Source organism: Neomonachus schauinslandi, unplaced genomic scaffold (genome assembly GCF_002201575.2).
Source record: "Neomonachus schauinslandi unplaced genomic scaffold, ASM220157v2 HiC_scaffold_207, whole genome shotgun sequence".
In the NCBI taxonomy this organism is placed as follows: domain Eukaryota; kingdom Metazoa; phylum Chordata; class Mammalia; order Carnivora; family Phocidae; genus Neomonachus; species Neomonachus schauinslandi.
The window spans coordinates 1-27598 of NW_025408908.1; the positions used below are offsets into that span (position 1 = coordinate 1).

Consider the following 27598-nt stretch of genomic DNA (forward strand, 5'->3'; position numbering starts at 1 on the left):
GGGCCGGGGTCCCAAGCACAACAAGGACACTCCTCAGGCCTGCTCAGCGCGGCCATCAGTCCCCACACGGGCACACATCTCTTCAGCCAGAGTCAGGGACGCAGCGCCTCTCTGTCCACCACGGCGAGCCCCCCACACAGCACTCCCTAAGCGCCCACCTAGGTGCCGCCCGCGCACCCCACCCCGGCCTTGCCCCCACCCACAGAGGGCAGGGGTTCTGAAAGTGTCGGCGGTATTTCCAAAATCCATGAGATCTCAGATCCAGACTCAGACATGCCGCGAGCCCCCCGTGTCAGCGACGTGGGACCGTGGGACATCTATGCAGGAGACGTCATCATGTAGAGTACAACACAAGTGTCACCCGGGATTCCTGGATCCGAAAGCGTGGCTCGGAGGTGACGGACTCATCCAGGAGGAGATCGGAGCTGGGAATGAAAGCGGTGGCGGCCGGGACAGCAGGGGTGGTCAGCAGGTCTCCCCGCCCAGCCGGCAGGGGCCGAGGGCGCACAGAGTCCCCGCTGCGCGAATGGCCTGGATGAAGGTGAACGAGCACACAGCTCAGTGCTCGTGGCTTGAGTCGCAAGTGCTACGTAAGTGGACGGCGTCAGCACGGTGCACGTGACGCAAGGGACAGGGCTCCCCGGGCTCCCGGGCCGGGCGGTCAGCAGGGCCCCTGCACCCAGGAAGACGTCTGGGACGACGTGCCTGCGAGCAGGCGGACGGAGCGGGGGCGGGGGCAGCGGGGACAGAACTGGTGGCAGGGCCGGGCCCCGGGAGCCTCGTGCGCACGTGGAGGAATTTGGCGGTGAGCCACTGGAAGGTCTTAAACAGAGTGCCTGAGTGCAGCGCCCATGAGTGCCGGCCTGGTCTAACGCAGCGTCTCGGAGGGAGAAGGTGGCCGATTTCGAAGATACTTAGGACACGCTGGGCCCGTGGCTGCAGCAAGGAAGGAAGGGAGGGGCACAAGGAGCGTGAGCACGGTCAGGGCCCCAGGGCAGGCAGGACACGGACCCGCAGATGCGGAGGCTGCACCAGGCTCCGGAGGAGCGTCCCAGGGGCTGCAGGTGGTACCCTGCCCCGGGGCCAGGAGCGCCCACCGGCTTCAGGTCACGGTGACCTGGGCAAGAGCACTTTTCCAGGCAGAGATGAGAAGCCAGACCACGGTGAGGGCAGCTGCTGAGCAGTCAGAGGTGGGGCAAGAGGACCCCCACTTCCCTAAGTTTTACCTCAAAACCGGGTCCGGGGTGGGGATGAAGGTAGCTGGAGAGAGAGAATGCAGGCATACCTGGTGTTTCCCGTGCCCCTGCTGAAGGAGACAGGCGTGAGGGGGTAGGAACACGTGCCGTTGGAGACAGGAGGGGCCGGCCTGGGCGCCCGAAGCCCCAGCCCAGAGCCCAGGCCCCCCGCACGCCCCCTCTGACTGCGGGTGCTGCTTCTCACCGCAGAGGAGCCTGGCAGCCTCACAAAGAAGGAAAAAGGCGGAGGACACAGGGTGCCGTGCTGGGGAACAGACCTCCCGTGGATGGAGCCGCACCTCCACCTGAGAACCCACGTGCCCGGAAGGGAGCTGGGACTGACCCAGGAAGGACGCACCGCAAGCCCAGGCCCAGCGGGAACAGTGGCCCGAGCCCCGCCTGCACCACTGCTGTGTGTCTACCCTGGAGTCCGAGGCCACGTGTCCTGGGCGTCTCAGTAAAAGGCCTAGTTTCTGGTTCTTCAGTTCTTTGCAAGGGATCCCATCTATTCTATATATTCTTGTGTATAATCTCATGTAATAGCCTATTGTCAGGCTATGTATATGCCCATCCATACGTGAGTACTTTTTCTGTTCCAGCTGGAAATTTTCCTATAGGTAAATGTGAGCTTCTATTTCCAAAATTTTGACAATCCCTCTGTACCTTCTGCAGACACACTGAAGTCTATACCATGTTCCCCCCAGAGGGCAGGGCTGGGGAAAACGGGTCACCAAGAGAGACCCAGGGAGTGCGTGTTCTCTTGCTCCAAGTGGCCCCTTCTCTGCGCCTGGCCGCCCATCCTCTCTCAGCCAGGCACCCCAGCCTGTCTCCACGCAGAGGGGCTGCCCCCAGAACGGCCCTCCTCCCAGAGTTTGTGCTCATGGGGAGAAGCTCCGGCTTCTGCAGAAAGCGGGGTCCGAGCAGCCGGTGCGGGAAGGAAGTCAGCCAGCCCCGCAGAGCGGATGTCTCCTGAAGCCCTGTCCCTTCTCTAGTCTTTCAGGTTGCCCGAGAGCAAAGAAGAGCGGCATCAGGATAGCACAGAGCAAGGAAGACAAAGAAGACCAGGAGCCCATCAGGTACACGTGCAGGCTGGGCAGGGAGGGGGCGGGCTTCCGGCAGGATCAGCGGGGAGGAGGGGACGTCAGTCACCCCAAGGCCAGATCCGGAATCCGCACCCAGAGCCCCCTTGCCGGCCGCTGAATGCACCATCGAAATAGCAGGTGGTGTAGCCAGGGACTCTCCACACATCTGACGCTCTGAGTAACGGGACCCCCGATGCTTCCCTCTAGCCGTGGGGGTTGGACGCCGGACACTTCCCTCTAGCTGTGGGGGGCGGACCCCGGATGCTTCCCTGTAGCCCTGGGGGTTGGACCCCGGACGCTTCCCTTTGGCCCGAGGGCTGGACCCCGAGATGCTTCCCTCTAGCCGTGGGGGACGGACCCCGGACGCTTCCCTGTAGCCCTGGGGGTTGGACCCCGGACTCTTCCCTGTAGCCCTGGGGGTTGGACCCGGGACGCTTCCCTCTAGCCCTGGGGACCGGACCCCGAGACGCTTCCCTGTAGCCCTGGGGGTTGGACCCCGGACGCTTCCCTTTGGCCCGGGGGTTGGACCCGGGACGCTTCCCTCTAGCCCTGGGGACCGGACCCTGAGACGCTTCCCTGTAGCCGTGGGGGTTGGACCACGGACGCTTCCCTCTAGCCCTGGGGGCCGGACCCCGGACGCTTCCCTGTAGCCGTGGGGGTTGGACCCCGGACGCTTCCCTGTAGCCCTGGGGGTTGGACCCCGGACGCTTCCCTTTAGCCCAGGGTGGGAAAAGCAGTTCGCTGACTGGGAGAGGCAGATCCACGAATGTCTACGAAGGCATCAGCTCCAACACTGAAAGCCAACATTGGCCAACATTCCGGCTTTTGAGAATCATGTAGCTGCTGTCTGCCTTGCTCTCAGGCAGGCCGTGAGAGCGTGGGTGCCTGGGGCTTCCAGCACACGGGCAAGCCCCTCAGCCCGGCAGTCCACCTGGCCGTTTGCCCCAAACTGTTGCCCAGAACCCAGGTCCCAAAAATCCCTAAGATAAACCTGGCACTATCTTCCTGAAATGTTGATCTCAGTGTCTTTGGAGAAAAATGTTTGATTAAAACAAGATAAAAATTAATTAAAATAAAAAGTATTAAAATAAACCTTAACCAAGTAAATGGGTACTATAAATTTTGTAGAATGTAAACTTTGCCATTAAAAAGAAAATGCAAAACCCACCAGTTTGGGGCTTATGAGGGGCCCCGACTGAATCACACCCACCTTCTTTGAGATAACCGTAAGCGGTTGGGGTTGTGTGTCCTTGGTCCCTCCGTGGCGAGAGGTTTCAGAAGCAGGCATTAGCCTACCATTGACCTTTAGCTCCCGCCAACGATTTTCCCCTTTTATTCCCGCAAAATATACCTATGGTGTACCACACACCAGCACTATCCAGGAGACTTTATTAAATACTATCTCCCCTGCTTCAAATCCTCTCTGGCTGGAGGTGTTTGATGGCCTGTGGAGAACACGGCCAAGCAAACAAATGTTTTCTAGCTCTCGAGAAAACCACGGGTTTATAAAATCATAAAAAATAATCCTGCAATTTCTCCTTGACTTTGCATTCTTCTACCATAAAAACTGATTCTGTCCAAACGTGGTGTCTTTTAAACAGACACCTGCACCTCACTTGCTACAAGGACAGATTCTTTTTCCCCTGCTGGTGTGCAACATTGTTCACCAAGAGCAGACATCCTGCCCCAAACAGCCCCCTCCGTCGGCAGCGGACCAGGCATTCCCACGACAGAAGGTCCCTCGGTTCGCCGCTAGGTGGTACTTTCAGAGATTTTCCTCTGTCTTTGTCTTTGCTGGAGTAGAGTGTGATGGTTTTTCTTCGAGCCAGGTTATTTTGACCTTGCTGGAGAGTCTGCCAGGTATATGGCGCCAAGACCTCAGAGTGTGTCTCTTCTGCCCCCCAGATGTCCCGTTCCCGGGTGTGATGGCCAGGGCCACATAACCGGGAAGTACGCCTCCCATCGAAGCGCGTCAGGGTGCCCCCTGGCCGCCAAGAGACAGAAGGACGGGTACCTCAATGGCTCGCAGTTCTCCTGGAAGTCGGTCAAGACGGAGGGCATGTCGTGTCCCACGCCGGGCTGTGACGGGTCGGGGCACGTCAGCGGCAGCTTCCTCACACACCGGAGGTGAGTGGCCCTCTGTCCTGGCACCAGGCCCGGGCAGCCCCACCAGGAGTGTCCGTCACGGCCTAACTCAACACCCCCATTTAGAAAGAGAAGGTGGAACACTGCTTCCAAACTCATGACCTTCCCCAGCGAAGAGAGGAAAACCCTTGAGCGTGTTTAAGAAGCAAATCTCATTCCTATCCTGGGTCAGGACAGAGGCTTTCACAGGTCTTGGATCAGGATCCACAGAGAGAAACAGGCTGGAATTCTGCACACATACGAGTATCTGTAGGTTTAATCCTTTGGGCTAAAGATGGCGGGCAGGCCGCACGCAGGGAAGGAGGACGGTATTTGGCACAGGGGCCTCATGCTGCATGCCTGGGCCAAAAATGCATCAGGACATTTCCAGAAGAGCCGATCACCCCATTAACTTTTACTCGCTTACTTTTAGAAGAAATATATGCAGTTCGATTATCTTAGCAGAAGAGGCCTGTCCGTTGAATCAAAGGACACTCGGTGGGTCCCCATGGTTGGGTTAGGGTGGGCGGTGTAGACAAATCACAGAGGCCAATGGAGTCAGTTAACCGGGCGGGCGTCCCCAGCTCCTTGGAAACCAGGCTGGAAGGAGAAACGCAGTAAAGCCAGGTCCAGCACAGAACGAACCAATGTCAGTTTGCAAACCGGGAGTCACGGGAGGTTCAGGAGTACGGAATGAGCCTTGAAATGTTCCTCAAGAGGAAGGTTGATTTTTAATTGTTAAATTCCTGCTCAGGTAGAGAACTCAGATGGGATCAGGGAGCCTAAAGCGGAAACATGAATGCCTTTCCCTGACCTAATCTCTCAGCAATGGCTCAAGGCCCTGGTGTCCCCCGCGGACAGAGGGGCCCACGAAGCCCCACGCGGGCTCACGACTCCGGGCGTGCACAGCGACCTTTCTGTCTCTGTGCTCGCATGGACCACACCGCTCGTACTGGGACGGCCCCGGTCCTGCTCTACAGACACTAGCCCCAAGCCCCGGGGTTTGCCGCCTGCCCCCAGGGCCAGGAAGGCTCCCTCTTTGGCCCAGGTCCCTGCCGAAGCCACAAGGTCCCCAGACGTGACCCATGACACCTGCCCCGCACGAGGGCCACCAGCTCTGCTGGACGAGCCTGCACAGGGCCTGGGAGGGGGCATTGCAGGGCGGTCAGAGGGCGTTCAAGTCAGAGCTCCTGCCGTGGGTGGTGGAGCTACACAGACCGGAAGCCTCCTCTGACTATAAAGCTGAATCAGACGCTGTGAACAGCCACCTCGATGTGCCTGTAGGCAAGGGCTCTGAGCCCACAGGTGTTGGGTGATGGAGCCCCATCTTTTGTAGGGTCTGACTGTGCGTGAAGGAAAACAGGCCAGGGGGCACGTGGGGAAAGGGGATGAGCAGCACTGTGAGCCGAGCCGACGGCATTTTGCTTCCATTGTGGTAAAAAACACATCTTCCCACCTTAACTATTTTGGGGTGCACAGCTCAGTGACATTGAGGTCACTCACGATGTCGTGCAGCATCCCCACCATCCACCTCCAGAACTTTACCATCTTCCCAAACTGATGCCCTGTCCCTGTAAACCCTCGCCCCCACCCCGCCCCTCCAGCGCCTGGCGCCCACCATCCACTTTCTGCTTCTACACGTCGGAGTCCTCCAGGGACCTCCGATGAGTGGGATCATGCAGTTTGTCCTTCTGCGTCTGGCTCACCTCACTGAGCAGCGTCCCCCATATGTGGCAGGTGTCCGAATGTCCCTCCTTATAAGGCTGAACCACATCCTATCGTTTTCATTTATGCTGTTGGGCAGGCAAACCGTGATTCCCGGACGGTGTGAGAACAGTCGTCCTGGCGAGAACCCGGCCAGGGGTGCAGACATTGTCTCCCGGAAGCTGTGGCCCCGCCGTGGGGAGCGACGGGCCGTGGGCCTCCCAAACCTTAAGGCCTCGGTTAGGAGGGGCCCTGGGAAGACCCCGCTGATGTGCTGAGACGGGGGGTTCCTCCTCTTCCCCCTGTGCTGTGAAAACAGCAGGTTTAGAATCAGAACAAAGACTCCACGGACACAGAAATGTCCCGTTCGTCCCCTTTCCCCCAAACTGTGGCGGCTCCTCGGGCGGTAAAGGGTGGTGTTTAACGGTGCCAGGATGTAAACAGCAGACGAAGCAGGAGCATAGGTCTGGGGCTTTGGGGCCATGGAGCTGCTGCCCCCAGTTTCCTCCTCAGGGAGGTCACGGCTGCGGGGGCCGCGGGGACCGCGGGGGCCGTGGGGACAAGGACAGTTGGAGCCACGGAGCTCTGCGCGCCCACCGTCCCCACGTGCTGTGAAACCGTTTCATTTATTTTGTTTCTTCGAGGCTGGGGGCCACGCTCTCGGGTCTCCAGTCCATCCTGAGCAGGGCCGCTGTACAGGACATGGACAATGTCTTATTTTATCTTTAGGATTGCCTGAGTCTTCCTAAAAAAGCAGTGTTTAAGATGAAAAACAAGTCGTTCAAAACCAGATATTTTCTCATATAAATCAGACAAATTTCTATTGGGATGTGTCTCTAACATTCGGATAATAAGGAAAGTAGAGCTCCTTGCTTTCTGATTATTTGGCACATTTTTATAGCTCATGCCCTCCAGGCCCGAGGGATGCTTGTCGAGTCTTCGGGAATGACCAAGTCTCCCCGCCGGGGCTGCTCCCCATCCTCACTTCGAAGGCCAGCCGTGAGCAGAACGAGCGTGGTCCCCCAAAGTAGCAGCAGTGGGCCGTCCAGTGGCCGCACGCACCTCCCGGGGGCTGGGCAGAGGGTTCCAGAAAACCCAGTTGGGGACCGCGAGGCAAGGAGACCCAGCGACCCAAACCGGCCTGGGAGAAGCCAGAGGGCAGAGGGCGGGTGTCGGAGGGGCGAGCGGGGATGCGGCTGGAGGTAGAAGAGACGCGGGGTGAGGGGCCAGTATCCCCCAAAGGCTCGGGCGGGGGCACAGCCTCAGGAAGAGAGAAAGGGCCTGTTATCAAAAAGGGAAAAGCCGGGGACAGAAAGACACTGAAGAGCCGGGCGGACGGGCAGGCAGAGCTCGGGGGAGGTCAGAGCCTGGGCCGGGGGTCAGGGCAGGTGGGCCCAAGGAGAAACTGCTGCGGAGAGGGGGTCAGCGGGCAGCGGGCGGGCAGGGGGAGGGCCCTCAGGACCCAGTGACCGTCCAGCAGCTGCCTGGGGGACAGCCAGCGGCACGTGAGAAAGCTAAGCAGGCGGCATCCTGGCGCAGCCCTGGGGAAACACCGGGGCACTGGGTCACGAGGGCCACTGAAAGTGGGTGTGGGGGGCAGGGACGGGCAGGAGCTGGGAGGGGCTGGCTGACGGGGCGCCCCACAGCCCAGCCTACCCCTGCCAGTCCCTCGACCTGGCTGCGTCTCTGGGACCGTCCCCCACTCCCAGCCCGCGGCTGAACGCCATTCCCTCCTCGTCTTTGCACCTCTCACCTCCCTCTCTACCTCCCCCTCTGCCCTGAAAAGGCCTCCTCATCCTCCAGCATGTGTGGGGCTCCCCGTGTGCCCAGCAGCGTTGCAAGCACCTTCCTGTGTTAACCCTCGGAGTCTTCGTGGGAGCCCAGAGACATAGGCACCATCGTCTGCCCGGTTAAAGACTAGAACTCAGGCAAGACGGGTGACGTGACTGCAGGGAGTGTGTAAGTGACAGAGCAGGACTCACACCTGGGCGGCCTGCCTCCTGCCTTCCAGGCCTCCTCCTCTGAGCTGTGCGGCCTCCCCTCAACCCTCAGCATATTTATGGACCCGGTGACACAGGCCCACTTCCCTCTCCCAGCCCAGCGGTCCCTGCACTTGTGCCCCACCACCGAGTAATGGCAGGGTCTGCCCTGCTCTGCTGCAAAGGTTTCTATCCATGGGACCATTCCCTGGACCCCACACCCACAGCACCTTGCCTGGGCCCCACATACCAGCATTTACGAAATGCCGCCACACATCAGTGAAAATAGGAAGGAGGGGTGTGTTCATTTGGTGCAGAGCCTGCCTCATCCGAGTAGGGAATGCTTCACCAGGTGGGAAGAGTCCCGAGGCAGCAGGCTCCAGACCACAGTCCGGGCACCAGAGGCGTTAGGTGGAAGGGCAGGACAGAGGGGGATGCTCCGCCAGAGTCCCCCTGACCCCGGAGCCCGAGGGGGGAGGCGGTGTCCTCAGCTCTTGCACCTGCTTCTCTGTGTGGGAGTGTGAGGGCAGAGCACGTCTCTCCCATCCCGCTCACCGCACTTCCAGTACGATTAGGAAGGGGCCCCCAAATCAAAGTCCCTAATGCTAACCCTGGAAAAGTAATAAGCAATCTTAGAACTCGTCTTATCTTTCACTGGGCTTGACCAACATGAAGTTTTTTCAAAAAGGCCCCGCCTAGACCCTCTTAAACTTTCCACCCAGACCCAAAACCTGATTTATTTTATTTTCAGGTTCCTTACAGTTCATCACAAACGGGGAGACAGCCTTTTTCCGAATGTTTATTTTGCTTGATACTTGCCAAGAGAATTGCATTAAAAATAAGCCCCCGTCCTGAGTATTTACTCCGTGAGTTATTTTATAATCAATCAACTCACGCAATCCTCTGGAGGAGCACCTACCACTTGCTCCCCTTCATGGGTAGACCCAGGGCTCAGCATCACCAAATGCAAGGGATGCTGGGAGATGTAGTCTTCCCAGGGGATGCTGGGAGATGTAGTCCACCTTTGGGATGTGGGGGAGATGGAGTCTTTGTGGGCCCAAGAAGAAGAGGAAAGCTCTATGCTATGTTGAGAAGCCATAGTTTTTTACAAACACATACACAATCACTGAACCACAGCACCTGAGATCTGTATGGTCCCGATTTTAGATCAGACAACCAACACCAAGAAGGCAAGACGCTCTCCCCTGGGCACACGGCCCATAAGGAGAAAAGCCTGTCCGGCGGGCATCACACACGGACCACCTGTGTCCACCTGCAAGACCCAGCCCGGGACGCTCACAGTACAGGGACTTGGGGTGGCACCCAGCCGGGCCTGCTAGGCGTCCTTTGGGCCTCCCTGGGGGGTCACCTGCTCTTCTCCAGGCAGCGGGGAAGCAGAGCAGGGCAGACCTCTCCCTCCCCAGCCGACCTCGCCAGAGGAACAGCCCTGCCCTCTGCCCACCATGGAGACATCCGCCTCTGCAGTGAGTCCTCTCACAGCTGAGACCTTGCTCCTCCCTCCAAGGCCACACGATGCACAGAGGACCCCCGAGGAGCTTCCAGGTGCTCTGTACTCAAGGCCTCTGATGACAAACCCAAATTCCACAGCTTCGGGGAATCCGTGGCTCTACCAACTGTGATCCAAGCGGTGGTGAACCCGGGGCCTTGTCGCCTCAGGAATCTTCCCTCTGGACTCTGTGCAGCCCCCGGTCCCTCACCCTTCCACCCTCTCTGAGCTCTCTCCTCTGGCTTCTGCTGCCGGCTCCAAGAGGCGGAGGAAACTGGGAGGTCGTGGCCGGAGCTCCCCAGACCAGCGGTGGTTTTCTGCGTCACGAAAGCAGATTGAACGCATCGTGCTTCCCTTTACAACACAGGAAGAGAGGTCTTCTAGATTTCTTTCCCGGAGGAGGAGGGGTGGAGGGCTCGGGTGGCCCCCCTCCAGAAGGAGTCGCTGCGCTAGAAGGGGATGGAGAAGATGTGCATCCAGGGCCAGAGAGCACGCTGGATGGGGATTTGCTGGGCGCCTGTTTCTGGGAAGGTAGCCAGGCCCCCACACCCCTTGGGCCACCCTTTGGTCATCTCACCAGGTGGCCCGTCTGCGGGAAGATGTCTCCATGCTTTGTTCATGGGTTGTTTGCTGGCCCCAGATTTGTCTTGTTGCCAGAGGAGGCCTGGCAGGCAGCTTCCTCCCTGCAGAGGGACCATCCTTTGTGCAGGACTAGAACTCCCCAGGAAGAGGGGATACAGCGAGATCTTGCTGAGGAAATAGTTCTCCTTTGTGGGGGACGCGTGTGGGGCTGCAGAGCCCGTGCCCTCGACCAGAGCTGCCCGCACACCCTCCTGCATCACACAGCCCCAGAAGGAGAGCGTCCAGGATGAAACTGGACTCTGAGTCCTGAGCACTCACTGCCCCACAGGTCCCTCTGCTCATCCTCAGAGCGGTTTCCGTGGGCAGTTGGCCTTAGCAATTCCCTAACTTCTTGGGAAAGCCTTCGGGACATCTGAATGCACCACCCTTTGCAGGTGGCTGCCAACGGGCCTGGTCCAGACGTGCCCCGTGGGGCTGGTCCCCTCTGCACGGCCCCGTGCTGACCACTGCCTCTGAAAGCCCCTCAGCATGTGACCCTGTATTTTAATCTCCATGTTTCAGTATTTGACGGGAAACATTTGGGACGGAGAAATCCAACATCTGCTTCAAACTGCGACCCCCAAAGGCCCCATGAGAGCTGGAAGGTGAAGGTCGCATCTGCTCACCCTCCTTGGCCTGAGGCCGCAGGAGCCTGCAGTGCAGGCTTTGCTGAGGGAGGTGGGGGGACCCTGGCCTGGTGGCCTGGTCTCTGTCCCAGGAGCTTTCCTCCTGGGCCCATGTCACACCCGCACCTCATCTTTCTGTCCCGGGGGCCGACAAGCATCCGGCGGCTGTGGACGTTCCTGCACAAAGTATCGCAAGCCCGCGGCTCACACCACGCCCGGCTTCTACCTCTGTTCGTGCATGGCCTGGCCGAGGTGTCCCCTCCTGGGGCTCACCGTCCACCTCAAACTCATTCGGGGTCTTGGAGGAATTCAGGTCCTTGAGGCTCCAGGACTGAGGCTCCGTGTTTGTGCCGGCTGTTGGCCAGGGGCTCTCGGTGCAGGAGGCCCCCTCGCCACATGGCCGCCGACTACCTGAGGCAGCAGGAGACGCTCCCCCGTGTCCAGGACTGCGTTGTACGCAGCGTTCCCTGGACACAGGAGCAATCGTGTGCTGGACGCACTCCTCACCCAGGGAGGGTCCACCACAGGGCGGCACAGGGCAGGGGCTCCAGAGCCACAGGCATGCCTCCCACAAGCATGTTATTTCGTGCTAGGGTCTTTAGGGAAATAAAAATGTTTTACACAGTCTCTGCCTCGAGAAACGTAGCCTGTTGTAATTATATGGGGTAGACCAATGAACAAGCCAAACAATTAATAATACAAACAAGCTCATTTTTATCTCCAGTAAACAGATGAAGAAACTGAACACGCACACACACACACACAGCACCGAGACCTTAGAGCGTGAGGTCCTGCACTGCAGACCTCATCCCGTCAGTTCTGATCAGCAAGACACCACACTCAATTTATAAGCAAATCATAGGTTTTCAGGAATACAGCAATTTTTTAAAATATCTATTTATTTATTCGAGAGAGAGATTGAGTGGGGCGGGGGGAGGCAGAAGGAGAGGGAGATGCAGACTTCACGCTGAGCAGGGAGCCGGACGTGGGGCTCCATCCCAGGACCCTGGGATCATGACCTGAGCTGAAGGCAGATGCTTAACGACTGAGCCACCCAGGCACCCCAGGAATACAGCAATTTTAAAAATGTGATTGTGTCATGCAAATTCTACAAGTCCGCGTGTTTTCTGTGACTTGGCTGATTTCTGCCCTCCCTCCGCCCTAAGACGAGAACTTAGCCTGCGGTCCAGCCTCTGATGCCTGCTCTGTCCGAGGGTGTACTTCCGGGCGGGGGGCAGCCCCTGAGGCGGCCTCGCCCCGCCGTGCCCCCCGCGCCCCGCTCGCCTCCTCCCAGAGGTCCGCATGGTGCCGTCCTGGGCAGAGGCGCCGGGACCCCCTGGGACGGAGCGCCGGGCTGGTTCACGGACTCTCCTCTGCGTCCTCTTTGGCTCCCGCCTCTGCCGGACACCACTGTGTCCTGGGGTCCCCGGGCACACCCCCATCTCAGCCCTCCTGGGCCCTCCCTCTCCCTCCTCAGTCTGGCCCTGAGGTCTTCGTCTGCACCCACGGACCTACACGGTCCTTGCTGACGCTGGAATTCGGCATCTCCAAAACACCTCTCCTGTGAGACCCAGAAGGCTTTTCCTGATGTTCGCGCCAGCACGTTTGCTGAGGCAGCAGGAGCCGCGAGTTCCACACGGTCTCGAGGAAATGGGAAGACCGCGCCGGCGCCGGCTGGCTGCCCTGCACCGCACTCAGGGCTCCCAGCCCACGGACACCGCAGGGCCACGGGGAGGAGGTTCGCACTCTCTCTCCAGAGCCCCCACACCCCTTGCGCTCCGGGCTGTTGCTGCCAGCAGTGGGCCAGCCATCGCGGACCTTCCGGGCCAGTGGGCCCCAGCCTGTGGCCGCCCCACGCTCGAGGCCGGGAGCCCCGAGTGCCGTCCCTGCGGCAGAGGTCACTGGGTCCGTGTACCTCCTTCTCAGCCTGCTCACATCTGCAGAGACCCCCTTTCCAAAAGGGTCCTCCTCACAGGTTCTGGGAGCTGGGACGTCAACGCGTCTTCTAGGGGGGACGACTGACCCACGGCGATGACAGATGTGGAATTTAGCTCGCAAGCAGAAGGAGAGACAAAAAGAGAAACTGAGTCCTCAGTGTCTGTCAGGATGAGCTTCCTCAGCACAAAACCCAAGCAGGGGCTCAACAAGGTTCAGGTTCCGTCAGGTACGCAGGGGCCAGGCTGAGTGGCACCTTGTGACCGTCAGAGCCCGGTCCCTCCTGCTCCATCACCAGGCCCTTGGAGCTTCCTCTCGGGGGCTCCTGTCGCTGATGAGGGGCCGGGGGCCGCTGACCCTCAGGCGCCCACTCAGAGGTCCCGTCTATCCCCTGGACCGAGAGTCCTCCTGGGGCCTCGCCCAGGCGCTGGCCGCCCGGCTCACGTCACGCCAGAGTCCTCCCTGAGGTTGAGGAGCAGCTGGGTTCCTGCTGCCCTGGCCCACAGGAAGGGGAGAGGAGAGCACCTTTGGCGTGGACTACGGGCCCGATGGCGGCAGCCGTCTTTCTGGGGGTCCTGGTCCAAAGCCTGAAAACACATTTACCTCCACTGATCTCAAAACTCTACTGAAATGACCTGCTCTCCTTTTATAAATCCACGAAATAAAAATAATGAAAATGCAGAAAGCAAAGAGCATTCCCTCACCTGCACGGTGTCACGGGAGCTGAGGTGCTGGGGGACGCAGGGCTCGGGTCCAGCTCTGTGGGGACAGACGGATGGCGGTGCCCAGCGGACGCATGGGGGTGGAAGCCAGGCGTGAGCACGCCGTGTGCGGGCCCCAGGACCCTGCGGCAGGATTCAGGGCAGCCTCGGAAACAGAGCAGGAAGTGGAAGTCTCTGTAGGAAGAGTGGGGTTCCAGATGCTCAGCCTCGCGCCCCCCTCGCCCAGCAGAAGGGGCGCTCCGCGTTCGGGACCCGGGGGGGTGGGAGGCAGGAATGCCCAGTGCAGGGCGAGGCCCTCCGCCTCTGGTTCCCAAGCTGCTGTGACCACAGCCTCGGCCTGCGTGTGTCCCCCACAACCTCCAGACAGGAGCGAAGCCCCCCCAGAAATCTGCAGGCCCCCAAGACAGGCCTCAGCGGGAGATACTCGGAAGACAACCAGCCATTTAAGGGAAGCACTAAGTAACATGGCAGAAAGCAAAACAGCCTTCAAAAAAGAAAGAAAACCTTGGAGAAAACAGACATTTCTGGAAAGAGAAATTTTTTTAAATTTGTCATCCAATAGAAAAGGAGAATAAATGGAAGAGTATGACTTAGTCTCTTCATAATCCAAGAAAAATCAAGAAAACAAGAAAGATATCTTTGAAACAAAGACAAGTGAAATAAAAAGTTCAGTTAGAAGGTTAGAGTGTAAAGTTGAGGAAATCTCTCTTAAATTATAAAATGAGAAAAGAAGACAATTTTTAAAAACTAGAGGAAGAATCCGTGGGGCTTTCGAGCCGGCTAACAGGAGTCTCCAGCAGGTGGGAGAAGAGAGGAGCGAGGAAAGAGACTCAGCATGGAGAGGGCAGGGGAAGCATCACCGGGCACAGGCGCTGAGGGCTCCAGGCCTTGGTCAGCAGCTTCCGTCTCCAGTGGATGAGCTTTGAGAAGGCGCCATCGAGGAACCAGAGTGACCGTGACAGGGCACATGTTGGAAAAGGATCCCCAGAGAGCTGCAGAACCAGGGCAAGAAACCCTCCTCGGGCGCCACCTGGGGGCTGGGGGCTGGCGCCGGGGCTTAGGACACTGTCCCCAGGCCGTCCTGCCGGGTGACCCTCCTGCCACGTGACCCTCCCTCCTGATGACCCTCCGGCCGGGTGACCCTCCCTCCTGATGACCCTCCGGCCGGTGACCCTCCCTCGTGATGACCCTCCGGCCGGTGACCCTCCCTCCTGATGACCCTCCGGCCGGGTGACCCTCCCTCCTGATGACCCTCTGGCCGGGTGACCCTCCGGCCAGGGCGGCCAGGCTTCACCACGGGCAGTGTACCGGCGTCTGCCCTGTCCCCACATGTTCTGCCCTGGGCGTCTTGAGACCCTGGAGTGCCAGGAAGCAAGCCCCGTGGAGGCGTTCCACACCGTGGCATCAGTGTCCGGCCACCCACGCCAAGCCTGGTCCTCATGAGCCGGCTGGCAGAAGCCGGTACGGCTGTAACCCAGAGCGTTAGCTGGTGTCTGTGCTGCGGGCCCAGCGGCACCGACTGGTCTCCTCTCTCGCGAGTGGGATGTTACATCGTGAGAGGGTCGTGATAGCAAGGTGAGGCCGTAAAAAGTAAAATACGGCGTTGAGGTGGTGAAACTTGGCTTGAAATATTCTGTTTGCCGCGGGAGTGTCCCTCCAGGCAAGGTGCTGAGCCACCAGCACCACCTTGCGCGACTCGTCCGAGTCCTGCGTCCTGCGTCTCTAAAGGCCCTGCCCAGCCGCTCCCCGGGCGGCGAACAGCCTCCGGAACGCACGTGCCAGTTTGCTCGCAAGCCCGCCTGTGTCCCTTGAATGGACGAGGCTCCCCGCCTCTACGTCTCTATAACCACGCCTCCCGGAAACGTCCACTTACAAAGCTCTTTTCAGCTGACAGATTCTCCTGAAGGAGGTCCCTGTGGGGCCGGTGTCCCGATCAAATGTCTGCCTCCCTCTCTCCCTCTGAAGCACCTGCCTGGAGCCCACCCTGGCCGAGCTGGGCTGCTGCTGCAGCTGGACGTCTCGGGGCTGCAAGCTGCGGGGGCCACCAGTTAGCTATTTGGTGCCCAGAGGGACCAGAACTAAGATTCTGAGACTTTCCAAACCCCGACTCGGAGCAATGCAGTTTTAATTAGAGGAGTTTCCATAATGGCCGCTGGGTCTCCGAGGGAACCATACTGAGCGCTCAGGGTCCACTCCTCAAAGGGGACAGACGTGGGACATTTCCCTGAGTCTTCCAGCCATCCGGGGCCCCAGGAGCCAGCACACCAGGACTCGAGGTCAGCGCGAGCCGCCCTGGATGCACACAGACCCGCCCTGCACGCAGGTCAGGGCCAGCGGACGCTTCCACGTTGGACCCAGGTGGACCGTGCAGTCTCTGTGCTTGAACGAAGCACGTCGCTCCGTGGGCCCGTCTCTGCCCCGATTCAGTGTCCCAGCTTCGGGGGACGTCTCCTGCAATGACACCATCGTCTGCATCCCTAGCTGGCTCTTTCGTCACCTGCAAACTGAGAGAAGCGAGGGAAGATCAAACCGGGTTCTGCACGTCAGTGTGCTCTGGGAGTCCGTGTTTAAACGGTGCTCAGGTCTGGGACCAGCACCGCAGGAACCCACGGGAGGACCCGAGCGTGTCTGCTCTGCTGGCTGCGCTTCACTGATCCCTCCCCTTCTCTGCCGTGCGCCCACCCACTGTCATCACTAAGTTCTCAGGACAGGATGATCAGGCGGGGAGATGCCGAGTGTATGGGAGCCTCCGGACCAGGCTGGCAAGGAGACGGCCTCTGAGAAACAGCCCCGATGAGCACAGATAGGGAAAGACAACCAGGATGCAAACTGGCCGCGTCCACCAGGCACCCTCCCGAGAGCCGGGGACTGGAGACGGGCCGGGACTGCCTTGTAACAGCGGGGCCGGGGGGCAGACACAGACACCAACAAACTGCACCTGCGGACATCGGGCGCAGGGTCCTGAGAAGACGCTGGAGGCGGGCGGAGGAGGAGGAGAGGGACCTCAGGGTCCCTGGGGACTCACGCCTGTCAATCTAGATACACCACCAGCAAACGGTTCACAGCAGCATGGTCCCGGGACGAGCGACAGGGGCAGAGATGACTCAGCATCTCCCAGATCCTCCGGTGCAGCCACCAAGCACAGACCCCTCACCGACGGCTTATCAAAGACAACGTAGACATCAGTGCGAACTGTGAGAGAATCTGTGTGAGGATACTTGGAAAGCATCCTTACATTAACGTAGACAATACTAGTTATTGCTAATAACCACATAATCCACACTGCTGTTGGGTGTTGGATGGATACAGGTATAGATCAGCCCCCAACAGGCTGTGAACAGGGGCCATCTGGCACCGAATTACGGATGAAACGCATGTGTGATGTAAATATACATGTAATACTGGACATACAGCCGTGTGCAAATGTACAGTTTTCATGTCACGAGGGCCGGGGCCCCCCGGGGTGCCCTCACATGGTGGCCGGGGGAGTGTGAGGGGTGAGCCCCCCAGGGGCAGGTGTGATGCAGCCCAGGCTCGGGGCCACGGAAGGTGCTCGGGACGCAGAATCGTCCTCCATGCATACACAGCACAAAAGGGAAGGAGGGACGGGAGCCGTCCTGAGAAGACAGTGGTCAGGCGCATGGACCCATTTCAGGTGCAGAGCGTGGGCTCCCAGAGACGACCAGCGTTAGCAACGTCAGGGGCGGTGGGGAAGTTTGCAAAGAGGCCGCACATTTGATGTCAGCGGCAAACGGGTTTTAAACTTCAAGTGAGGTCATGATATTGAGGTTCTGTTTGTACACCTGCTGCTACCCCCCCCCCAATAATCTACTGGAGGCAGGACAGGGCAGGGGGAGACAGATGTGCCGTGAGACAGAACGGTTGAACCTGGGCTGAGCTCATTATTCGATCTTTCTACATCTGAATGTTTAAAAGCAAATCTGAATTCAGGCCTTGTGTAAGTTTGACACTTTCCACAGTAAGGAAGTTTCCAGATAGTCTCTCCATAGAGAACCCCAAGCGGCCCCAGGAGGCATGCGGTGAAGGGCATGTCTGCTCCGGCCCGGAGCCCGGCCACCGTGACTTCCGCTGAGGCCCCGACCGGCCGTGTGTCAGCCTGGAACTGTCCCTGATCCACAGGCAGACGTAGCCTCCCTCGTGTGCAGGGAGTGGGCCACACGGCGTCCGCCGCTCGGGCTCGTTTCCCTTTGGCACAAAGCCCTTTGCCGGCAACCAGTCTGATAAAATGCCTCGGTGACGTGCCGGGCTCCTGACTCTTCTCGCTGCAGGGCTGGGGGCTCTTCTTCGGAGACCCATAACTCATGCCCCCTTGTGTCTTGTCCCCAGCTTGTCGGGGTGCCCACGAGCCACGTCAGCCATGAAGAAGGCGAAGCTGTCTGGAGAGCAGATGCTGACCATCCGACAACGGGCCAGCAATGGTGAGCACCCCTCCCCGGGGCGGCCGCTGCGGCCCCAGCCCCGGCCTGTCCCGCCCAGACGGAGCCCCAGACGGTGGCAGCCCCTCTGCTTCGAGAGCCGGGGCGGGATTATTCCGTCCACGTCTAGGAAGCTGGTCCACTCACTGGAGGAGGGGCATCCCCAAACTCACCGCTTGCTGGGACCCCTGACAGTCCCAGTGATTTGCTCCCCAGAACCCCGGCAGCCCCCCATTGTGCCTTTGCCCCCAGGCCCTCCTGCAGGGGCCGAGTCCAGGACAGCACTCCTGTCCCCTCCATGCTCAGCCTCCCAGTGGACGGGCCTGACCACGCACAAGCACCGTCTCCCTCCACGTGCCTGTGGGCACCCCGGGGCACAGAGTGCAGGGGTCCCCCGGGAAGGCCAGGGGCCCAGCTTCATCCTTGCAAAACCCCCCTGCGGCAGAGCCCCTCTGGGACCCCAAAGTCAGTACTCGTGGTGTTTTCGTGGTCCCTGGGGATGTGGCAGGGCGGGAGAAGTGTCTGCTGGCTGAGGAGATGAGGCCACGCTCATCCTGTAACAGGGTCCTTTCCGTAGTCTCCTAAATGGGACCTTTTCCAAATTTGGGGAGCTTTTGTTGGTGACTTCTGCATGAAAGGCCCCCACGCGTGGCACAGGCGAGTGCTCCTTGCACCAGGGCCGCAAGGCACCCAAGGGGACACAGGTGTGTTAGGTGAGCCCATCCACACCAAGTCATGCGCTGCTGGCCGTGAGGTCAGAGTTCATGAAGCAACACTGTGCATGCAGGAAGGTGTCTTCCAGCAGAAATACACGCAACACAAGCGTACACACTGACGGGCCGATGAAAATGAGCAGAGGCGCCCAGGGGTGGCAGCTAACTCGGGGTTGGCGGAGACTCCGGAGGACGTCACTCCAGGGGCTACGGAACGGAGCGTCATCTGCAGCCGCTCAGCAAACTGTGGCCTTGGGGGCAGGAGGACCTTGTGAGCAGGGGGCTGACGCGGAGGCGGGCCGACCGTGACACTGGGGCAGGCACTGCCCTCACTGTGGACTCCTCAGGGCATCAAGCACTGCAGGACGTGGGTCACGCCTGGGCGAAGTCCCTGGACCCATCCCAGGAGCTGCGTGCCACGGCTCTGGCCCCGTGGACCCTGGCCTCCTGTGCTGAGGCTCTGCGTGAGACTGCCTCCCCTCGCGGGAAGGCCAGGTGGGCCAGGGCCCTGCGGCCTCCACCGGTCACCTGACCATTCATGACAGGCCCTGACCACAGCTCAGGGCCTCTGTGCGTGGCTTGCACTACACAGTCCTTAATGTGTGGCTGACCAACGGACCGGAAGATGGCGAGGGTCATGGTGTTTGTGTCTTGCTGGCGTAGGCTCCAGCCTCCGGCTTCTGCTGGACTGGTGCTGGCTGCCGGAGGCAGGGAGCGTGGTTAGACCGAGCGCCGCCCCCCACACGTTCTGGGACCCGCACGGTCGCCCGAACCTGAGGCCCCGTGTGGGGCAGCCTCCCCGAGACGCCAGGCCCACCGCGTCGCTCGTCTTGGGCGTCTCAGGGCAGCGCTCATAGCCCCGGAAGAAACCGCCCCGACACTCTTTCCAAAACGCCCGGCGTGGCCTGTCCCCCCAGACAACCCTGTGCCCAAGCAAGACTCCGTGGGCCAGTGGGTCTGCTTTGTCAGCTTCTGACTCATCAGCGAAGGAGGCAGCTGTGAGCTGGGCAGCCAGCGCAGAGCAGGAAAGGAAAGGAAACACGAGCGGATCCGCAAACCCCAACGAGGGGCCGTTCCGTCGGCGGGAAGTCGCGGGGTGTGCGTCTCAGGACCACAAAGGGCCATGTCTCTTCCGAGGGGCAGCGGAACCCAGAGTCCTCTGGCCACGCCGGGCGTGGCTGCCCGCAGAACCAGCGCTCTCTCGGAAACGGGAGCACGCGCGGCGGTCTGGGCCACCTCCCAGGAGGTGGCAGGATGGCTCCATCCCGCGGGGAACTGCACACGGCGCGCCCGGACACGGGAGGCCTGATCCCGGGGTCGGGGCAGGAGCCTGGCTCTCTGCGGCGGGTTCTGGTGAGCGCGTGCGTGCCGCGAGGACGCTCCGTGCCCAGAGCGCGAGCCGTGGAAGCCGGTCCAGGCGGGTCTCCACGAGCCCGGGGCCAGGCTGCAGCCTGTCGTGTCTCGTCTGTGCAGACCAGGGTCATTCTCACTATGCCCGGGGGCCACTTCGTTCCGTGCCACGGCTGTGGTGCAGGATGTGGACAGTCAGGCATCGCCCGCACCCCGTGTGGCTACCTCAGGGGCAGCGCGTTGCTGCTCCTCGGGGGACAGGGTGTGAGCACCCCGCCTTCCTCAGCAACTCTTTGCCCATCCTTCAGAATCAAAAGATCTGGCTTTGGTGCTCCCTAGCTCCATCCCTCTCTCCTTGAGTATCTGGAGTGTAGAATCTTACGTGTTGCTCTTACACATTCCTAACACACGTGTCCGGAAGCTTCCCTCCCTCCACACCCTGGCCTGCACGGAGCGCCAAGACCTCAAGGAGACCACCGTTGCATGGTTGGGGCTGACTCAGAGAGGCAGCCCCTGCTCTGGGCTCCCAGGGCCTTCCCTCGAGTGTGCACCTGCTTGGAAAGGAACTATTCTAAGTGTCCTTGAAGCCCTGAAGTCCCTGGTCCACCCTGCCCTCCCTCCTCCTCCTCGATCTCATTCTTCAAGCTTGGAGAGGAGTCTGCTCTCACCTGTTCCCGCACAAGGTCACTGTGATTTCTCTCCCACTGAATGAGCTCCCAGAGCAACCGGTGTGGGGAGACGTTACCGAGGCCGCCTGCCGTCCCTGCCCGCCCGCCGTCCCTGCCCGCCCGCCTGCATTGCCACGGCAACCCGGCTGTCCCTGACTCTGTGGTGGGTTTTTGTTGGTTTTTGCCCAGAAGGAAATGAGATAAGCCCTCCTTTTTCTTTCCTCTATTATCACGGAAGACAGGAAGCTGAGGGAAGGGCTGTGACTTCTGTTGCACAAGGAGGCTGCAGCGACGCTCTGTCGGGTCCCTGCGCGGCGAGCGGTCTCACCTGCCGCAGGTAGTTACAAACGTTTAGCTCAGCCTAGCCACCCTCGAGGGGAGGGCCCCGCGGGGCCTGTGGGTGTCGCCCTGAGACACAAGCATCAACAAGCAGGCCAAGGGCCCTGGCTTCCCGGGGTGGAGTCTCCGTCCCCGCTGCACCCCGGTCTGCGCTCCCAGGTCCAGTGCTCTCCCCTCTCCAGGAGTGGGCCTTGTGCGGAGCCCTGGGGCCCTCAGGGGTCCTAGGGGCAGGCGCACATACGCGGCTTTAAGGAAATTCGTTTCCAGACACTCATATTCCTCCTGACGGTCTCCTGAACCCAGGGGACTGAGGGTCCGTCCGTTCTCCCTGCCCCTCACGGCGTGCTGCTCGCCCCACCTTCATGAGAGAAAGGCTGCTCAGAGTTGGGACGAAGTGCTTGCTGGCACCCAAGAGGGCGCCCGGACGGCTGGGCTCTGGGGGTGCAGCCCGGAGTGCCGGGGGGCCAGGCGCAAGCGCCTCATGGGGAGACACGGCGGGCACTCTGCTCCTATTTCCTGGAGGCAGAACTGCTGATGCTCACGGGTCCATCGTTCAGCACTCCCAGAGGGGAAATCAGAGATGGGAAGGCCACCAAGCGACCCTTGCTGCAGTTTCACTGGACTTAAAATGGCCTCTCTCAGGAAGTTGATCTGAACTGCAGACTGGTTTGGTGATGACGCGTGATCAGCCAACCGGTTGGTTTATGTAGTGGACACCTCCCGTAAATCTTACGAACCGAACATCTTGGTCCAGGTTTTGATGGACATATATTTAAGGCGCTCTGCAGCATACAATTTTGGATTTGTATATATATATATATATATATGTAATTTTATATAAAATTCTAAATACATATATTTCTAAATTTTAATAGTTTCATATATACGAAAGGGCTGTGACTTCTGTTGCAGAAGGAGGCTGCAGGCGACCCTTTTAATAGTTTCATATATATGAAACTATTAAAATTCAGAATAAGAAATTTAGAGGACAACTTTAAGACTTATAAAAAGAAATTTTTTTAAATTCTTTAATTCAACAAAAAATGAGGCCCGCTGCGCTAGACCACATACCATATTTTTGCTCTTTCTCTTCCTTTTAATGATTTGTCAGCTCGCAGCACTGAGTTAGCAGGACAAAACCAGCCCATGCCACTTTTCGGGCAGGTAAACACGGAGACCACGGGTGCTCGGGGGCCTCTGGCTTCTGAGGCAACTCCTGATGTTCAACGGTCTTCTCTAGCCGCCGCTTGGCAGGTCCCACTGAGTCAGGTGTCTTATGTAGATTTAGTTATCTCTTCCTACCACTGTGTCAGGGAGGGACACTCTGCAGTGGAGGATTTGGAGGTTTAGAAGGACTAAGAAAATTACTCATCACAAAACTCTTAAGTGGAAAGACATGGATTTAGATCCCGGGTCCATCATGTTTCAGATCCCAGGCTGTAACCCCCCGACTTCTCAAACCCCGCACCAGGGCGGTTCAGAAATGCATCCAGCCTTCAGGAAATATCTATCCCAAGTTGTGTGACCTCTGCCTCTGCTTACGTGTTGGTGCCCATGAAAGTTAAATGGAAAGTAGTCTTTGTTGGATGCTCTTTTGTAAAAATTCAGATCAGTAAAATGGACCTCCAAGATTTCAGCCATATTCTGGGGAGACCACATGCTCTTCTCAGACCTTTATCCAACTTCTAAGCTTGCATTTGCCAGAATACAGGCCCAGGACATGCTGACATTTCGGGCTGTTCTGTATGCTTCACTTCATATCAGCTACCATGGATAGAGCATGTCTAACAAGGCAATTGAGATGATTTCATTGCAGTCCTTAGGTCCACCATTTCCCCCACAGTTCTCTGGGCTTTATGATTACGTGTGATCTCCAAAAGGCCTGTCCCGAAACGAGTTGTTTCGCTCATAATTCCACTCGTACATTCTCAGTGGAAACAAGCTATCTTGATGTTGGGAACAGGCATGCGCACAGAACATTTATCACCCGTGCTATCAGGAAGTAACCAAAATCAATGTCCCGATCCAATGACGGTCCCGGAAAGGAGCTGCACCAGCCGTCCGGTGCGGGTCCACCACGGTGGTTACCTTCTCAAAACGCAACAGGGCTACTCTTTGACACTTTAAGCCACGATACATACATAAAAAATTAGAATTCTTATCTAATGGATATAAGAAACCTGTTCTTTTGTTTGATGATTGCTTTTGCACTGGGCAGTGCATTCACACACGACCCTGGGAGAGACCCTGGGGAGAGACAGTCCCCCCACGGCAGGGGCCCGGAGAAGAGAGCTTCTGAGGGAATAACGGTGTCTTTCAAAGTAGTGTGACACTGGAGAGACCCCAGGCCTCGGGGGTGGGAGAGAGCAGGAAGTCTGCCCGTGCTTCCAGAACCTGAGACGGCCCCTCGCGCACATGCAGTTCTCTGTTCCGCGGGAACTATCACGCACGGCTGCGAAGAGAGAAGTTCTAAGATTGTTCACACCTGAAACACTGAAGAAATACGACATGAAGGACCCACTCAGAAATCCGAGCAGAAATTCCCTCGGAACACAGCACAGCCCCAGGCACGGAGGGGCCTTCGCGTGGAGACTGCCATGGCCCCGTGCACACCGGAGACGTTCTCGAGCTTGGGCTGGTTGCAACTTAAAGGAACGCGTGGTGAGCCCCGGTTAGGGGATAAAGGGCTTACAAATCAGGATGCTTAGGCCTCGGGCGCTCCAATAATTACGGTGGCCACCTCCCGGGACGAGTCTCCAGAGTGCAAAGTATTACGTGCAGGAACTCACTCAGCCCAACTCCTAATTGTGAAAGTTGCCACAGAGTCTGGTCTCATGTGGAAAGGGGGAAAATGTAACAGTCCGCCCCTGAGAAAGGGTACACCCCATCGCTGGAAGGCTTTCCTGGGAGCCGTGAACTGCTTCCGGAGATGCATCTGATGGCGACCAGAGTTGCTCTGGACCCGGGGACACAAGGGCCGGGGACGCGCACCCAGGGTCTCTGCGGTGGGGCCAGGGCTGCAAGACCCAGGCTTGGGGTCAAGCGAGCCCCAGCCGGTCCCTGTGGGGGGGATGGACCTCGGCAGGCTCAGGATCCACGCATCCCCAGGCGGGTCTGTGGGAAGAGATTTGGGACGAAGGACCTGCTCACCGGGCCTCTGCAGTGTCCCTCCGTGTCTCGGGCCTTCCCTCCCAGGTGGCCGCACCCCTTCTGTCTGCAGCCCCGTAGAAGGGCGTCTGCCCTGGGACCTCCGAGGCCTGGGCTCCGTGCCTTTCCCGTGGTTTTGCATGAGCATCCCCTGCTGTGCCCTGTGACCCGTGTCCCGGGTTATCAAAGGTGATGGCATCTGCAGGCGTCACGCTCTTCTTCCCCGAGTACATTCAGCTGCATGAGACCCAATGGCCAGAACGACGGAGGGTCCGGATTGTTCCCTCCCTGGCGAGTCCTGCTGCCAGCAAGCAGCCCAGGCGCCCGGCATGGCCCCCAGGGCACACACAAGGCTGCCACCACCCTGCCCTTATTGGTGGAGGCACGTTTTCTGCATTCAAAAGGAGGAGCTGTTTACATCAGTTAAATGCCCTCCGTGCGGAGAGCTCTTCAGAAGCCCCTGAAACCTGCCTCCACCAGCACGAGGCTTCCTTGCAGCGTGGGCGGGAGGTGGCCCTGAGCGCTCCAGGCGTCAGGGGGTTTGGTCACCTGTGGGCAGCGGGGCTGGGCCTGGCGAGGGTGCGTCCGCACGCAGCCTGGCACATCCCCCAGTGGTGGCAGAGAAAGAGACAGACAGACAGACAGGGGACAGACCAAGGAGGCAGGTGATGGGCTGAAGCAGGTCACCCACCCCCAGGACGGAGCTGCTCTGGGCTGGCGCGCGGTGCGAGGGGGTGGCGTGTGCTCCACTGATTCTCTCCACAGTGTAGGCGCTGTGATTGCGAGGAGGGCAGCGGGAGGGATGGACGGACACATGAACTGTCACTGTTTCTTTTAATCCAAGAGTATATTTGTCCAGCAGATTCAGTTCCGAATACAAAAAGAACAAAGAAAAGTCAAAATTCCAACTCCGTCTTCACGTTCGATGGCTTTAACACAGTCCTGTCACCCACACAGGTATAGAAAATGACGAGGAAATCAAACAGCTAGACGAAGAAATCAAGGAGCTCAATGAGTCCAACTCCCAGATGGAGGCCGACATGATTAAACTGAGAACTCAGGTAACAGTTTTTGAAGCCCTCAATTTTAGCCGCACGTGCCGGCCCCAGGACGTGCTGGCCCCGGGACGCACCAGCGGTCGGCCTCGGGGCGCGTGGTCCCCCTTCCTTTCGCTCCTTGCCCCCCTTCATCCCGCATCCTGCTTTTGGCAGCAGAACGCGCTGACGCACCGTGGCCACTGGCCGCCCGGTTTCAGCCCGCGCAAGCTTTAGTGAGATGCGGTCGGCAAGCAGTGCTGCCAAGAGGGCCGCTTGTTCCTGCGGATGAGCTGCTTCCTTCCCGGGACACAGTAGGCCCTAATGCCCTGCGGCCACTGTGCCAGGGAGAGAGCCGAAGTTCCCAGAGAAGGGCAGCGTGGCCCCGGGGGCGGGTGGAAGGCTGCGAGCTCATGCGGGTCCCAGGCCCAGATGCCCAGTGACGGGAGGGGGGAGGGAGGGAACAGCCCTTACTGAGCACCTGCTCAACCAGGCAATGTCATCACTGCCATCTGATGCACACGGTGACCCCCTTGGCTAAGCCGGGGCGGGTGGCCAAGCTGCTGCAGCTCAGAGCCTCCTGTCCCTGAGTCCCAGGCTGTGCCCCCCGCGCCCTGCCGCCTCTCCCAGAGCGGCCTGGGGTCCTGGTGCCACGTGGGCTCTGGGATTGGGCCGCCACTGCAGGTCACAGGTACGGCCAGGCACTTCTACACTGGGGGAAGGCGGGGCTGCATGCCCCCCACCCCTGCAGACCCTCCTGGCAGCCGACAGCATGGCTGGTAGGGTCCGGGTCTGGCCTCAGGACACCAGGTAGTGGTTGCAGCTCAGCCGCGGGCTGGTTCTGTCCGCGGTGGTGCCCCATCTCCAGGGAGGGGCATCTCAGGCTGGGTCCCCACCAGAATGCCCAAAAGGGACCCCCTGGGTGCCTGTGAGTGGGAAGGAAGCACAAAGGGTGGGCGTTCTCTACCTGGGCCCAACCGTTCCGTGGGGTCGCTTTCACACCCACCTCCTCGCCCATAGCAGCCTCGTCCAGGCTGTGCTCCGGCCCCTGGCTCAGCACGCTCACCTGGCCAAAGGCTCGCCTGGAACGGGTGGCAGATGTCCGTAGCATTTATCCGAACGCCCGGCTGTGATCAGCCTGTGGCCGGAGGTCCGCCGGAGGTGCTGGCCCCAAGAGGACTCAGGGCCACACAAACACCCCGCGCCCCCACCTCAGCCACGACTGGTTTCACCAGATCCAGTGAAAACACCTGCCCCGACTCTGGTTCTGCTCCCAAGGGTGACAGCCTGAGCAGCCTCATCAGTCCTGCTCGCACTCCAACAATCCCGAGGACTCAGAATCCCTTTTCTGTTCAGGGTGGTGACAAAACACACTTGTGACCCCTAGGAAACGCTGCTTTCCCCCAGGTCTGACCAGCAGAGCTCTCCCGCCCTGTGGACGGGGCCGGCGCGGGGCCAGACGCCGCGCTCCCAGACCCAGCTTCCCAGGGGCCCCAGAGCATGCCTGCTCCGGTCACCCCCCACTGGCCGTTTTGTCCCCATGCAGGTCGTCAGGGACTATTCAGGGCTCTCTGACATCCAACGTGATGTGCTCCACCAGGCATCTGCTTACCTCTGATGTCAAAAAGGAGTTTTAAGGGTTGCTGTGTATTCTCACTGTCCTGGCCGATGTCCCTCGGGTGGCTCCTCTTCTCTGGAGGGCCAGCGTCTGCAAGTGATGGGAGGACCCTGAGCCTTGCGGTTGCCGGGGTGGGAGGGGGCGGCGTGTCATGAAGGACAGGCAGCCTGCAGCGTGGCCGAGCTGTCCGGACCTGGTGTCAGCTCAGCAGCAGAGCATTCCCGCCGATTCCCAGCAGCCTCAGCTGGCCGCGCGGCGCTCAGAGACAAATGAGGCTGCGGCCAAGTAGCCCACGTACCCGCCAGCCCCGCGAGTGCCTTGGCCTTCTAACCTTTGGCCAAGGCACACGTCACGTCCCCACTTGTCCCAGAAAGTGCCGGAAGGTTGGTGGTCCTGAAGCTGGGCTTTCTCCAGCCTCTGGTGCCCTCACTTCAGGATGGGGACAGAACGAACAATGCAGGCGCCTTCCGTCACAGACACCTTCTACCAGAGCTAGCTCTGGCCTTTCTAACACTGGGCATCGCTGCCGCAGCGGTACCCATGGTTGCTCCAGGAAGGATCTAAGAGGACAGCATCAGCCTCCTCCTCTTCCCTGCCCCTCCGAGAGCAGGAGAGGGGGGGCGCTGAGCCTCACCCTCCCACAGCTGGGGCAGGGATGCAGGGCCTGGGGGCAGGGAAGCAGGGCCTGGGGCAGGGAGACAGGGTCTGAGTCAGGGAGACAGGGCCTGGGGCAGGGAGACAGGGCCTGGGGGCAGGGA

At 59.5% G+C, this 27598-nt stretch overlaps 1 protein-coding gene and 1 long non-coding RNA gene across 2 annotated transcripts; one reads left to right on the plus strand and one right to left on the minus strand.

Moving 5' to 3' along the window:
* Positions 1-273: 273 nt before the first annotated feature.
* Positions 274-4448, plus strand: LOC123323693 (myelin transcription factor 1-like protein). The gene is made up of 3 exons (XM_044912159.1): positions 274-338; positions 2228-2311; positions 4223-4448. Exons 1-3 carry the CDS (start codon positions 274-276, stop codon positions 4446-4448), a joined length of 375 nt encoding a protein of 124 aa, XP_044768094.1.
* Positions 4449-15928: 11480 nt separating this feature from the next.
* On the minus strand, positions 15929-27446 carry LOC123323694. The gene is made up of 3 exons (XR_006539511.1): positions 27172-27446; positions 26835-26930; positions 15929-16032 (listed from the first exon to the last, which is right to left on the minus strand). It is a non-coding gene; the product is annotated as an uncharacterized LOC123323694 (long non-coding RNA).
* Between the last annotated feature and the right edge of the window lie 152 nt (positions 27447-27598).